At 56.8% G+C, this 14,026-nt stretch overlaps 1 protein-coding gene across 4 annotated transcripts in view; it reads right to left on the bottom strand.

Annotated features, from left to right (window-relative positions):
- The window catches only part of LRCH1 (leucine rich repeats and calponin homology domain containing 1), a 199,694-nt gene extending 189,012 nt beyond the window's left edge, over positions 1-10,682 (bottom strand). Inside the window, exon 1 of one of the 4 annotated variants that reach the window (XM_041731341.1) lies at positions 10,093-10,682. In XM_041731341.1, coding sequence (XP_041587275.1) covers positions 10,093-10,390 — 298 coding nt within the window. In that variant the 5' untranslated portion in view covers positions 10,391-10,682. Of the gene's footprint in view, positions 1-6,522; positions 7,051-10,092 lie in introns of those variants that run through there. The other 3 variants (XM_041731340.1, XM_041731342.1, XM_041731344.1) reach the window with 3 other exon arrangements.
- Positions 10,683-14,026: the final 3,344 nt, after the last annotated feature.

The raw sequence follows: 14,026 nt of genomic DNA, 5'->3' as shown, positions 1-14,026 counted from the left end.
GGGCCGCCCGCTGCCCAGGGGCCCCGAGGCGGGGAGGCGGGGAGGGAAGTCCTCCCCCAAGACCTCCAGACTCACAATTTCATGTTACAGCTGAAAGCCGCATTTTTTTTTCCACGGAAACCATAAGAAACCACCATTAATACGAGGCCCGGCTGTGCCAGGGTTCAACAGAGGGCTGGCGGGAGAACCAAACCACCACTTACTGCTTTACTTCCAAAGGGAAACGTATTTCAAGAAAAACACGGCAGCGAAGCCCGCGGTGGGACTCCAGCGTGTGGGACCCAGCGTAGGCCAGGGCCGCCGCCAGCCCGCCCCCAGCGCTCGGATCAGTCCACCGGGGCCGCGCGGTCCCTCAAGCCACACGCAGTAAAGTCCTGCGCTAACACGGCCACCCCGTAACCTGTAACCGCTGTTGGTTTTCTATCTTACACTCCCTGGCCTTAGACCCTATGCGATTGTTAAAGGTTTCACAGGACTTGTTCTACCGGGGACCAGCCGCAGGGCTGCCTGGGAGAGCCTGACCTGAGAGGCCTAGGGAGGGAGGGAGGGGGGGGGGAGGGAGGGAGGAAAGGAGGGAGGGAGGGAAGGAGGGAGGGAGGGAGGGAGGTAGGGAGGGAAGGAAGGAGGGAGGGGGGAGGGAAGGAAGGAGGGAGGGAGGAGGGAGGGAGGGAGGGAAGGAGGGAGGGAGGGAGGTGGGTCTTCCATCCAGGCTCCCGGTTGGGGGGCTCTGGGCTCCACAGAAACAGCTGCCCGCGAGGCTGTGAGACTCTGGCTCAGGACCCGACCCACCACCCTGCTGTGTGACGTGGGTCAGATGGCAGCAGCTCTCGCCCCGGGGTCCTCAGTCCTGCAATGAGGGGCGTCTAAACTCCGTCTCCAGGCCGCAGGAGTCAGGAAAGGCATTTCGGAAGCGGGTGAACTGGGACCAGAGGTGTCAGGAGGGTGGGTGGAGCCCAAGCAGCAGCTGGAAGAGTGGGGGCTGGGGAGTTCCTCCGATGGTTAGAACACCTGGCAAGAAGTGAATGAGGCGATACCTCCACTAGAGGCATCCGGAACCCGGGGTGCGCACGTAGGGCCTGGGGCGCCTCAGGGCCCGGGGAGAGCCCCCGACGCTGCTCTGGCGTCGTGACAGTCGCTGTCTTCACAATCACCCTCCTGAGCACCTATGACCCGTACCCGGTAGGCACCCACCGCTTGCTCGGGCCCGTCTGCTCAGAGCCCAGGCGATGGGGCGCAAGCCGGGCCGAGTGGGCCGTGAGCAGGACGGGCAGACGGCAGTGCACGGGTGTGGGCGCGTCTACAAGGGCAGAAACCCCGCCTGGCCACAGCTTCGGGGCAGCAGAGGCAGCACCAGAGGAGGAAGACCCTCCTCACTGACCTGAAGCACAGCAAAGGTGCCTCGAGGCCGCGCGGGAGTCAGGCCTGGGCCCCCGGAGGGCGGGGGGGGGGGGGGGGGGGGTGGGGGGGGGGGGGGGGGGTGGGGACTGTGCATTTGGAGCAGGACGGGGAAGGGGCCTCCTACAGGGCAGGGGGGCAGGGGGCGAGGGACATGAGCCGAAAAGAGAAAGGAAGGTGACGCACAGGAAAGCCAGGCCCGACAGCCTGCAGCTGACACCCTTCTTTGGACGTGTCACCGTGGCCTGCGGACATACCAGGTCACATCAGAGCGGGGCCGACAGAACCAGGCCGGACGGGCCGATGCTGCCACTGGGCAGCATCGACCCCAAGAGCACGAGGGAGTATCAGAAACGCCAGGTCTTGCCCTGCAGGGCTCCGCTGTCGAAAGCAGGGCCACAGAAGAAACCAGAGGATTCACAAGGCTGAGATGGGGTCCCTTTGTGCCCATTTGGGGACACACAGTGAAGAGGGGACTCAAGACTCCCTGGGCCCTACTGATCTCTCAAGGTCTCGGGGCCTCCTCTCCAGCAAAACGACAGAGGAAACACAGCTCAGGGAAGTGAAGCAAACATCAACGAAGACCCCAAACCCATAGAGCCTGATGCTGGTGACAAAAATGTCCCAGAAGAGTTTCAGGAACGGTAACCCAGCAGCATATTAAGAGGAGCAATAACTTCCCATCATGCAAAAACAGAAAACATTTCTGTTATGGAAATCAAACCTCGTTGGGCTGTAATTCGGGGGGTTTTTCACCACTACCCCCACCCCACCTAATCCTCCTCTGTGGCCGGGAAAAGGAGGATATGTTTGGGGAAAAAAAACTATGAACACAGACAGCAATCTGATTAGAAAGGCATTTCCCTGCTATTGCATTGCCGGAGTAAGCAAGAGAAGCCAAATTCTCACAGTTTGTCAACTTTCTGTTCATGTAAACAATCTCACTTTATTTTTGAATTACTTTGTGGGAACAGATGGTTTCCAAATGCATGACTTCTTACTACAGTATATGGAAGCAATACTACTGAACTCCTAAATTAAGATGAAGAAAACACAGGCGTGCTTCAAGCCTGCCTCTAAGGGGTAGACCTAGTTTTCCTGAACTAAGGCTTACTTGGAATCCTGTCCTTCTTTTTTTTTTTTTTTTTTTTTTTTGCTTGCTTGCTTGCTTTTCTTTTTTTCTTCTTCTTTTGGTTAAACAATCCACATCATATAGAAAAAAAAAGACCTATCTGAAATATCACAGTAACTGCAAATTCTGGAATTAATTTTCATGCAACAACAGCAACAAAAACCAGGAGTTATCAATAATAGAAGCCTCTAGGCTTCCTATAGGTTATGTGCAAATAAAGGCATAAAATATGTAAATACAGTCAGTTTTGTGCTTTATATCCTTAAACCTTTTATGATAGATTATAGTACTATAATTTGAAGTAATCGCTGCAATTAACACCAAATTACCCTAATCCCAACAACTGACTCAATCACCGCGAGAGTTCACAAATTGGTAGCCTTCCCAGAGAACTAAGCCCAGGGTAGTTTTAGTTTCCCCTGATGTCTCTCTAAGGCAGAGGACTAATTTTCCAAGAAACTAAACCCTATCTGGAAAGTAGTGTCACAAACAGGTTTTTATGAGGCTTAGACAAGAGTTCAAGTTTTGTGGCCTGATGAACCCACAGCCACCTGAGATAGAGTTAATCGCATTTCTGTCATTTATATTACCAAGTCTCTGGGAAAACATAATGTGTACGTTCCTGAGGGTGTGGGGGTGACTGTGGAGAGAGATGAAGCGAGTCAATGCTGCCCCTATGAACACAAAACATCCATCATCTACCTATCCACCTACCTAACTATACTTTTATGTATATTCCTGTATTTTGCATATTTTTGTACTTACGTATATTTTTATAGATAATGAAGGGAAAAAGAGAAAAGTACGTACAGAGAGGGGGGAAAAAACCCAAGCTTAAAAACAAGCAATGAAAAAAAAATAAAAATAAAAAAAACAAGCAATGATGAAGTTGAGTAACAGGACAGAAAAAGTCTGTACACATCAGAACAAGAGTCAAAGAAAATTGACCTCTGAGCTGATAAACATTAACACAGACTCCAGAAGGTATCTACCCTTTAAGTGCTTACCACCAAAGAATTTACCAAACCAAGGCACGAAAAAATTTAAGTTTGAAATGGAACTCAAAAAAAAAAACAAAAAAAAGTTTTAGTTAATAATTTAAATAAATTTTAAACGGGGGGTGGGGCTGTAGGACAGCTGGGTGGCTCAGTGGCTGAGCGTCTGTCCGTCTTCGCAGGGAGCCTGCTTCTCCCTCCACCTGTGTCTCTGTTTCTCTCTCTCTGTGTGTGTCTCTCATGAATAAGTAAATAAAATCTTAAAAATAACTAAGTAGTGGGGTGTGCCAAATTTTGGCCTAATGACCTACACTCACCAAAAATCAAATAAGATGTCGCAGCGACTGACCAACTATCAAGTAGAGTCATTTCAATGATGAAGGCCAAACCCTGGGCTGTTTCTTTATAAACCGGGACAGACCAAAAATTCCCCGAGGTTTTGTGGCCTATAATTGTATGCTATTATTCTAGAAACTTGATTAGTGTGTTCCTGCCCCTTCAATGAAGAGTGGCCTATAATGCAAGCGCTGAGAATAGCAGTGTGTTTGGGGAGACTGTTTCGGCCATACGCAGTCACACAGAAGAGCGCATCTGGACATGATCCCGAGCCACCACGTAAATTGAGTTTTAGATGTCCTGAAAGCTTTCACCATTAGAAGTCCTCTGCACCTTAACAAGGAAGGAACTGATCAACAGGAGGAAAAAAATAATAATAATAATAATACAGAAGGCAAGGCTGTGACTGATGATTTATGAACGGAAAAGTATTTAAGATACACGTAATACATACGGACACGTGTCCGATAGTGACAACCACGATGAATGCTACAGCAATAACGAACGAATTTAATTCAACAGCAGAAAAATCATCTGAAACTACACCTAACTGTAAAAGAACACGAGTTTTAAGAAGCCACGTGATGTCGAGCGTTTCGTCACGTTAGTAATGAATCATCTCTGTGGCCAAATTTATGGGGCAGCACATGTTTCTGAGAATACACAGACTGCTTTATCAAGTCCTGTATGAATTCTGACGACTGAAGAGCGCTAGTATCCCAAGGACTCAGCTGCTACAGTATGGGAGTGGGGTGGGGAGGCCCACACTCCGCAGGGCAGCCCACCCACACATCTCAAAGAGTCTTTGAATCTGCATAGACGCTTAAAAGAGAGAGCTCAGACACACTAGGGAGTTAGTCCCACAGGCTGACAAATCCCAGGCCTCGGCCACCATCTCCAAGTCCTCAAATAAAAGGTCCTAAGAGCCCTGCTCTCTGTGACATCATTACATGGTGAGAGTGGGCCCGGAGGAGATGACCAGAGAGAGGCACAGGCTTAAATGCCCTCTCTTTTGGTTTCATCATTTAAAGATTTTATTTATGTGTTTATCATGAGAGAGCGAGGGCACGAGCAGGTGCAGAAGCAGAGGGAGAGGGAGAAGCAGACACCCCTGCGGAGCAGGGAGCCCGACGTGGGACTCGATCCCAGGACCTGGAGATCACGACCTGAGCTGAAGGCAGGTGCTTCACGGGCTGAGCCACCCCAGTGCCCCTCTCCTTCTGTTGTATTTACACATCTCAGGCCTTCAGGTTCTCACTCCCCATCTCGGAAACATCTTGCCAAGCACAGAAGTTCCTGGGCACTTCTTTCCAGAACTAATCCATCCTGTAAGATCTGACCCCCTCCACCCCCCCCCCCCCACCTATGCTGTGAAAGTCTTTCCTAACCAGCTTAATTGAAAAGACCTTTTCTTCTGAATTTCATGGACAGTATCTGTATTATTCAGCATCTCCCCTTGACCTGCTTTGAGGCTCCTGTGACTCCCTGAACTACTACCTTCTCGTGCATTCCTACTTTATATTCACCTTGCAGTGTCCTATACGTTCTGCACAGGCACATACACATATGGGACCAGAGTGAGCATTTTTTATGCCAGACTTCTATATTCCGACCTGGGTAGGCTCTTCATTTCCCTTAATGTTTCCTGCTTGCAGCCACCTCAAAAACATAGCGCCATGATATACTCTAGACTCTCTCTCTCTCTCTCTCTCTGGAGATTTTATTTATGAGAAAGAGAGAACAAGCCAGGAGAGGGGCCGACTCAATCCCAGGACCCTGAGATCATGACCTGAGCTGAAGTCACAAGCTTAACTAACTGGGCCACCCAAGTGCCCCTCCACCCTCTCCTCAAGGAGACCGGTTTTCACCAACTGTCTACCCATCAAGTCCAAGGGCTTCATTTTCTTTTTTTTTCCTAGCACCTCCTACAATCAGTCTGAGACACTTTCCTTACTCCTCTTATCAGTTTGCTTTATCTCAGTCATATCCCACACCGCCTTCAACTTCTTCCCAAAATGACACAGTAAGTCAGCACGAGTAAAAAAAAAAAAAAAAAGTTTGCTTTCCTGATGCACGTGTCCGTTACTTCTTTTTATCAAGACGAATTTTGCACTTCGGTTTATACTTATCACTAGTCGTCCTTTGTGCTCTCATTGTTACAAGCCACCTCGAGTTACCTGAAATCGGGGCTGCATCTTGTCTTTCTAAAACAAAGATGTTATATTTATATTGTAAATCTTCCAACTCGTTCTGCAAAATCAGTGTCCTCATTTCTCTCCCCATCCATCTCCAAATAGAATGGGAACTCCATACGCAGGGGTACAGGGGTCCTCTGATGGTCTCTGCTGCACCCCCGGTGCCTTGCACAGTGCCTGGCGCTCGGCAGGGCTTGGCAGGTCCTCGTGGATCGGATGTTGGCTGAATGAGCCTCCAAACACCCTCCCCAATCCTGCTCCTCTCCACGCCTTCTCTGCTTCACAGGAAAATGGTCAAGAACATAGAAGCCAAAGTGAAACTCCGGGGCCAATCACTAGCCCACCATCTAAGCAGGGGTACGTCCTGAGCATAGGACCTGACCTCTCTCAACTGCCATGTCCCCAACCATAAATGAGGATACGAATGGGCTGCCGGGGGGGACGGGGCGGGATGATGCAGATAAAATACCTGGCACGCCGCACGGTGCCCACACCAAGGGCTAAGCCTGGCTCTCCTGTTCACGCTTCTCCCGTTCAGCCAGCGTCACCTGTGCCACCACACCTGCACGGGTCGGCCTTTCTTTCCCCTGCTCACCTGCGAGAAAGACTGCACCCCGACAACATCATTTTGACTCAAATATGAGCAACGCATTAGGCCCAAAGGGACGGCCTGCGAGTTGTTTTCCTGTGAAAATTACGTATGCCTCTGGTGACAGAGCTTAGACGTCTACGGAGCGGCCCTCAGCCTGTTTCTGCGTTCGCAGAAACCACGACCTTCAGTGTACGTCTTACCACTCACGCCCCGCTAGAACTCTTGACCTGCAGGAAATGTCAACGCTGCGCAAACTGGGGGTGATTTTAACTCTTGCTTTATTTTCATTTTTGCTCTTCCAAATAAAGAACAGTGAGCAGCAAATATTTCTTTAGAATAAAGGGCAGAGGGGGATCCCTGGGTGGCTCAGCAGTTTGGCGCCTGCCTTTGGCCCAGGGCGTGATCCTGGAGTCATCCCAGGATCGAGTCCCGCATCGGGCTCCGTGCATGGAGCCTGCTTCTCCCTCTGCCTGTGTCTCTGCCTCTCGCTCTCTCTCTCTCTCTCTCTCTATGTCTATCATGAATAAATAAATAAAATCTTCAAAAAAAAAAAAAAGGGTGGCCCCGGTGGCCCAGCGGTTTAGTGCTGCCTTCGGCCCAGGGCCTGATCCTGGAGACCCGGGATCGAGTCCCATGATCGAGCCTGCTTCTCCCTCTGCCTGTGTCTCTGCCTCTCTCTCTCTCTCTCTCTCTCTCTGTGTCTCTCATGAGTAAATAAATAAAATCTTAAAAAAAAAAAAAAAAGAACAAAGGGCAAACTACATTTGGTCTATAGCCAGCGTTTGACCTGAGGCAAAGATGTTTTTCGGAAGCAACCCCTGAACACATCGGGGCGCTCACATTTCACATGAAACAGCTGGTTACCTCGAACACGCTTTACCTTTTCCAGGTTGTCCTAAACTGCTACCAACTTTGCTGACATGCCCCATCCCGAAACTCACATTGCTTTCTGTTGTTGTTGCTGCTGTTGTTGGGAAATTAATGTTAAGTTGAGCGTTAACTAGCTAGAATTTTCTGAACATTAAACGTGTGCAAGGGAGGGCCGTAATTACAATCTGGCCAAACTCACCACCGACGTCCACCACCGCAAGGGAGCAAGAGAGGAGAACGGGGATGCCGCTGGGCATGTATCTCACACGGCAATGTCCTAGCTGGAAAAGGTGGTCCCTGCCTTTAAAAGCCCGCGTCTCAAAGAAATGCCTACACGGCAGACACACCAGGTTCACTCAACTTTGGGAATAAACGTCTGCACAACTGACGTGGACACACAACCTTCAAACCCCCCTGCAGACGGTGCAAACACATATTACTGGTCATGCCAGCTTTTCCGCAGTCATATCCAATCCTTCCAGACTCCCTGGTATATTCTAGGGCAAAAGGGAACCAGGACTTAACAACAGATTTTTTTTTTTTTAAGTTAATGATTCAGGCAATTCTTGGAATAACTTCCCCTTGAGAAAATGTAACTAAGAGGTCCTAAGGAAGAGACTCCCCAGCTGCTGAGAGCTCAACTCTGGAAATTCCCTCTTTTTCGGCGATGCCTGACGATCCCTCAAACAAGTCGCAAAGTTTAATGACCCTGGAGAGGCCCTTTTTTGCCTCCAGTGAACTTGGAACTCTTTTCAAATACTCATTAGGTCGCTCCATAAACGTTTACCGGATTGAAGTGGGAAACAAAAAGCACTGGAGACCTAGCTCCAAAAAATCCTTGCTCCCTTCCCCCCCCCCACCCCTACTTCTCCAAACTGGGAGCTCTGGAGCTGAGACTTGAGCCACTCAGCCATCGGAGCCCGCGAGGTGATGACAGCCAGGAGGTCTGGGCAGTGGTTCCCAAAGTGGGACACCCACTGTGCATGGGGAAAGGCTGGGTGCCCTCCCCGAGCTACCAACACTCCCCAGGGGGTGGGGTGGGGTGCTGATGGAGTAGGGGGGCGGGGGAGCTTATGGGGTGGGGGGTGGGGGAGCTGATGGGGTGAGGGGGTGGGGGAGCTGCTGGGGTGGGGATGCTGCTGGGGTGGGGAGCTGATGGGGTGGGGGGTGGGGGAGCTGATGGGGTGGGGGAGCTGCTGGGGTGGGGAGCTGCTGGGGTGGGGGGGTGGGGGAGCTGCTGGGGTGGGGGGTGGGGGAGCTGATGGGGTGGGGAGTTGGGGAGCTGCTGGGGTGGGGGGGTGGGGGAGCTGCTGGGGTGGGGAGCCGATGGGGTGGGGGGTGGGGGAGCTGCTGGGGTGGGGGGGGTGGGGGAGCTGCTGGGGTGGGGGGGTGGGGGAGCTGATGGGGTGGGGAGTTGGGGAGCTGCTGGGGTGGGGGGTGGGGGAGCTGCTGGGGTGGGGAGCCGATGGGGTGGGGGGTGGGGGAGCTGCTGGGGTGGGGGGGTGGGGGAGCTGATGGGGTGGGGAGCTAATGGGGTGGGGAGCTGATGGGGTGGGGGTGGGGGAGCTGCTGGGGTGAGGAGCTGATGGGGTGGGGGGTGGGGGAGCTGCTGGGGTGAGGAGCTGATGGGGTGGGGGGTGGGGGAGCTGCTGGGGTGAGGAGCTGATGGGGTGGGGGGGGTGGGGGAGCTGCTGGGGTGGGGAGCTAATGGGGTGGGGAGCTGATGGGGTGGGGGGTGGGGGAGCTGCTGGGGTGAGGAGCTGATGGGGTGGGGGGTGGGGGAGCTGCTGGGGTGAGGAGCTGATGGGGTGGGGGGGTGGGGGAGCTGCTGGGGTGGGGAGCTAATGGGGTGGGGAGCTGATGGGGTGGGGGGTGGGGGAGCTGCTGGGGTGGGGAGCTGCTGGGGTGGGGGGTGGGGGAGCTGCTGGGGTGGGCGGTGGGGGAGCTGCTGGGGTGGGGTGTGGGGAGCTGAACCGCAGGCACGTCCTGCAGTGTCCCAAGGCCCCAGCCCCCCCCTCCCGTGCAGAGGTCCCCCGCCGCGGCCCCAGCCCTCGGGAACAGGGCAGCGCGGGGCAGGACTCGGAGCCGGCGGCTCCCGGGCGCGAGTCGCAACTTGCCGGTCACGCAGCAGAACCGGCTCACTTTAATGGCTTTGCCTTTCCTGCGCCGAGCCGGGCCCTCCCGGGCGCCCCCCCGCAAGGACCGGGTCACCCCTCGGGGGCGTCGGGCGCAGGACGGACGCGGGGGCCGGGCCCGGGGCGGGGGCGGGGGGCTGCGCCCCGGGCTGGCTGGGAGCAGGAGGAAGCCCGGCCCCGCCCGCCGCCCGCCGCCCGCCGCCCGCCGCCCGCGGAGGTCGCGGGGGCCCCGGCTGCACCGCCGCTGCCCTCGGGGTCGGCCCCGGGCGCGCCCCCTTTGTCTGGGTTTGCCTGGCGCGAACCCCGGGCTCGCGGACCCTCAGGCCCGGCCCGGCCCGGCCCGCCGCGGGGGACCCCGAGGCCCGCGGACCCGCTCCCCCGCCCCCCGCGCTCCTGCCCCCCGGCGAGGGCCGACGTCCGCCACCGCTCGGCCGCTGCTCACCCGCCTGCACCGTGTCCGAGAGGTCGTGCCCCGGGGCCGCGGTCCTGGGGAACTCCTTCAGTTTCCGGGCGCTGAGGTTCAGCCCCCCGGAATTGGCCGCTTCCTCCAGCGCGCGCTCCAGCCCCCGGTTCAAGGGCAGGTGGAAGCCGCCGCCGCCGCCCGCGACCCCGCTGCCCGCGGCGGCGCCTCCGTGGTGCTGCTGGTGCTGGAGCTGCGGGTGGGCGTGATGCTGAGGGTGCAGCGCGGCCGCCGGCAGGGCAGGGGCGAAAGCCTGGGGTTCGCTCCCCGGCGTCGCCATCTTCCCCCGGGCCCCCCCACCCCGCCCCGCCGCTCCTGCGGGGGGGTCGCAGCCGGGCCCCGGGACCGGGAGGCCGCGGTGCGGGCCGGGCCCCCGCAGTGCCCCGCGGCGAGGGATCCTGCCGGGCGGGAGGGCGGGGCGGCGGGCGCGCGGGCCGCGGGGCGGCGGGGCGGCGGGCTCGGGCTCCGAGGTTTCCTGTCCCCGGGAAGCCGAGGACTGCGGCGGCGGCGGCGGCGGCGGCGGCGGCGGCCGGCAGCGCGCATGTGTCCCCGCCCGGCCTGCGCCCTCCTCCCGCCGCCGCGCGCGGCTCCTCCTGCTGCGAGCTGTCAGTCCGGCCCCGCCCCGCCCACGCCCCGCCCCCGGCTCCGCCCACGCCCCGCCCCCGCGCGCTCCTCCTGCTGCTGCGAGCTGTCAGTCCAGGCACGCCCCGCCCCCGCCGGCCCCAGGCTCCGCCCACGCCCCGCCCCCGCGCGCTCCTCCTGCTGCTGCGAGCTGTCAGTCCGGCCCCGCCCCGCCCACGCCGGCCCCAGGCTCCGCCCACGCCCCGCCCCGCGCGCTCCTCCTGAGGCTGCGAGCTCGGTCCAGCCACGCCCCGCCCCCGGCTCCGCCCCCGCGCGGCTCCTCCTGCTGCTGCGAGCTGTCAGTCCAGCCACGCCCCGCCCCGCCGGCCCCAGGCTCCGCCCACGCCCCGCCCCCGCGCGCTCCTCCTGATGCTGCGAGCTGTCAGTCCAGGCACGCCCCGCCCCCGCCGGCCCCAGGCTCCGCCCACGCCCCGCCCCGCGCGCTCCTCCTTATGCTGCGAGCTGTCAGTCCAGGCACGCCCCGCCCCGCCGGCCCCAGGCTCCGCCCACGCCCCGCCCCCGCGCGGCTCCTCCTGCTGCTGCGAGCTGTCAGTCCAGCCACGCCACGCCCCCGCCCGCCCCACGCCACGCCCCCGCCCCGCCCCCACGCTGCTCCTCCTGCTGCGAGCTGTCAGTCCAGCCACGCCTCGCCCCCCGGATCCGCCCCACGCCCCGCCCCCGCTCCCGCTCCTGCTGCTGCGAGCTGTCAGTCCGGCCCCGCCCTCCGCCCCGCCCCCGCCCTGCCCCTGCGCCCTCCTCCCGCCACCGCGCGCTGCTCCTCCTGCTGCGAGCTGTCAGTCCAGCCCCGCCCCGCCCCCGGCTCCGCCCCGGCTCCGCCCCCGCCCCGCCCCCGCGCGGCTCCTCTTGCTGCTGCGAGCTGTCAATCCAGCCCCGCTCCGCCCCCGGCTCCGCCCACGCCCCGCCCCCGCGCGGCTCCTCTCGCTGCTGCGAGCTGTCAATCCAGCCCCGCTCCGCCCCCGGCTCCGCCCCCGCCCGCCCCCGGCTCCGCCCCCGGGTCACCTTCCCCTCCGCGCCACACGCTTCTGGGTTCCCTCTCGCTGCTCCGCGTATCGGGGGGCGGGGGTTGGGGGGAGAACGGGGGCCGAGGGCTCCTAGGGGCTCCGAGAACAGGCCGGCGAGGCTGCAGACCTCGGGGGTTCCAGTGCAGTGACATCACGAGCAGGTGACAGGTTGTCTCAATTCTGCGAACGACTCTGGCTCTTTGACCCGCACACCTCCCCCCACCCCACCCCCGCGTGTGGGCGCCTGCGAGGACTCAAGGCGGCCTAAGCGGTCTACGTTCATCATCTCACTAATTCCAGGGAGCCCGTGGGAGGAAAAGTGGTTCCCCCAGACTACAGAGGAAGTTAGATTTTTTTTTTAAAATCTATTTTTGTCTTATTTTATTTATTTGTTGTTTGGTCTAAGGTCACACCCGTGCAGCCAGAGGCGGAGCTGGATGCGGATTGTAGCCCTCGCACCTGTAGGGCTGCCCTCGTCCCCGATAGTCCTGGGCCCGACCCCGGGGGCAAAGAGACCAAGGCAGAGTGGGGTGGAAGGTTTTCTGAGCGATGGGAGGGCCGAGGGGCCGGACACGGAAAGGAAGGACCTTGTGAACGAGGGTGGTTCTCGTGCTGGACGGGCCCCATCATCCCGGGCCCCAGGTTGCATGGTGCAGACGAGGTAAGGAAACCGGTGACCCCGACTAGCCGGTGACTCAGCACAGGTTGGGCCTGCGCCCAGGGCCCGGCCCGGTGTCCCCGTGCGGCTGAGGCTTGCCCCCCAAAGGACCTGGGGGGACCGACTTGAAAGCAAGTTCCCGGTCTGCCCAGCAGAGGCTGGCACAGCAGGGGCAGCAGAGGACTGAGAAAACCCCACTGCTCGCTCTGAAGTCGCAGCTCCAGCTCTCCAGGGCCTTCATGTGCGAGGTGACTGTCACCAGGGTCACTCCAGGAGGCTTGGCTGGGAGACAGGAGGATGCATGTGGGAAAATCCTACAGCCCTGCAGGTGGGTGAGCCGGGCTCCCAGACGGTGGTGCAGAAAGATGCTGATGGCCTGGGCAACAGGCTGGAAGTTGTGACTACATGTCCTGGGCACTGAGGTGTGACCTGATGTGTGTCACCTGCGTTGACTGCATGCACGGTGGCCCTTCCTTCCTGCAGGATTCTAGGCGGAGTCAAATGTGCTGATCTGGTGGAGGAGACAAGCGCCATCTGCTGGCTTCCTCCTCCCCCCAAACCTCCTCTCTCACCAACCTCTTTTATCCCCTCAACCTCCCATAGGTTTAAAAACCAGGCTTGATATGCTATTTGTTGGCAAATTGAACTCCAATAAAAAAAAAAATAGATTGTCATTGTGTTTCAGACAATCGTTTGACACAGCTCCATGCCTAAGCTAGTCTCATTCTCATTGCTATCCTTTGTTCCATAAGCTCTTAGCTTCTTTTAAAGCTAATGTTTCTGTATTATGCACACAGAAATACTCATACAGTTTTATACAAATTCATGCACAGAATCTTCAGCACATTGTAAATGGTCTTAGTGCTTGCATGAAGTCTATTTTTTATAGCTTGTAAAAAAAATAATAATAAAATAAATAATAAAAACCGGGCTTGAAAACAAATACAATGGTAAATAAAAGCATACTTATATCATTTTCGAGAACTAACCCCCTTCTCCTCTCCTCACTCGCCTTTCTCCAAAAGGTGAATTAGAAAGAGACACAAAGAATTTCCAATGAAAAAAAAAAAAGAATTTCTAATGAAAATCTTTAGCTAAACGAAAGTAGTCCCTGCCACCCGTGTGTACAGTAGGGTTGGGGACATCTAGCAGATTGCAAATTTAGTGCAGGTCGCAAATTGTAGTGATGCATCACAGAAAGCATCTTTTTTTTTTTTTAAGATCACAAATTCTTTTTTAGGGGAAATGATGGAATAGGAGTTCAGGATTTGTTTTTCAACAAGTGCTCAGTCCTCGCATTAGGTTGCTGCAGTCACTACAGTTTGCTTTTCCTTCTGCAGATTGCTAAAGTGCAAACTCCATGGAGGTGGGACCCACCCGGTGGGACCCACCCATCTCTGTAACTCCCACCGTGTCTAAGATAGTACTCTGTGTGTAATAAGTGCACGAGAAATATTGGTAATTCAGCATTGCACAATAGGCCGAGTGAGCAATACACCTGTCTATTGCACAAAAGAAAGCTTGCCATTTGTGGGCATGTCTTTCAAATGAAGTCCCTGAATGAGAGAATTTTTCCTTGAAAAACTTGACCCTTAAAACTGACCTTGATTTAAAA

This window comes from Vulpes lagopus, chromosome 16, assembly GCF_018345385.1.
Source record: "Vulpes lagopus strain Blue_001 chromosome 16, ASM1834538v1, whole genome shotgun sequence".
Classification (NCBI taxonomy): Eukaryota; Metazoa; Chordata; class Mammalia; order Carnivora; family Canidae; genus Vulpes; species Vulpes lagopus.
Note: the sequence above shows the minus strand (reverse complement) of the source record. Positions and strands in the feature narration are given on the sequence as shown.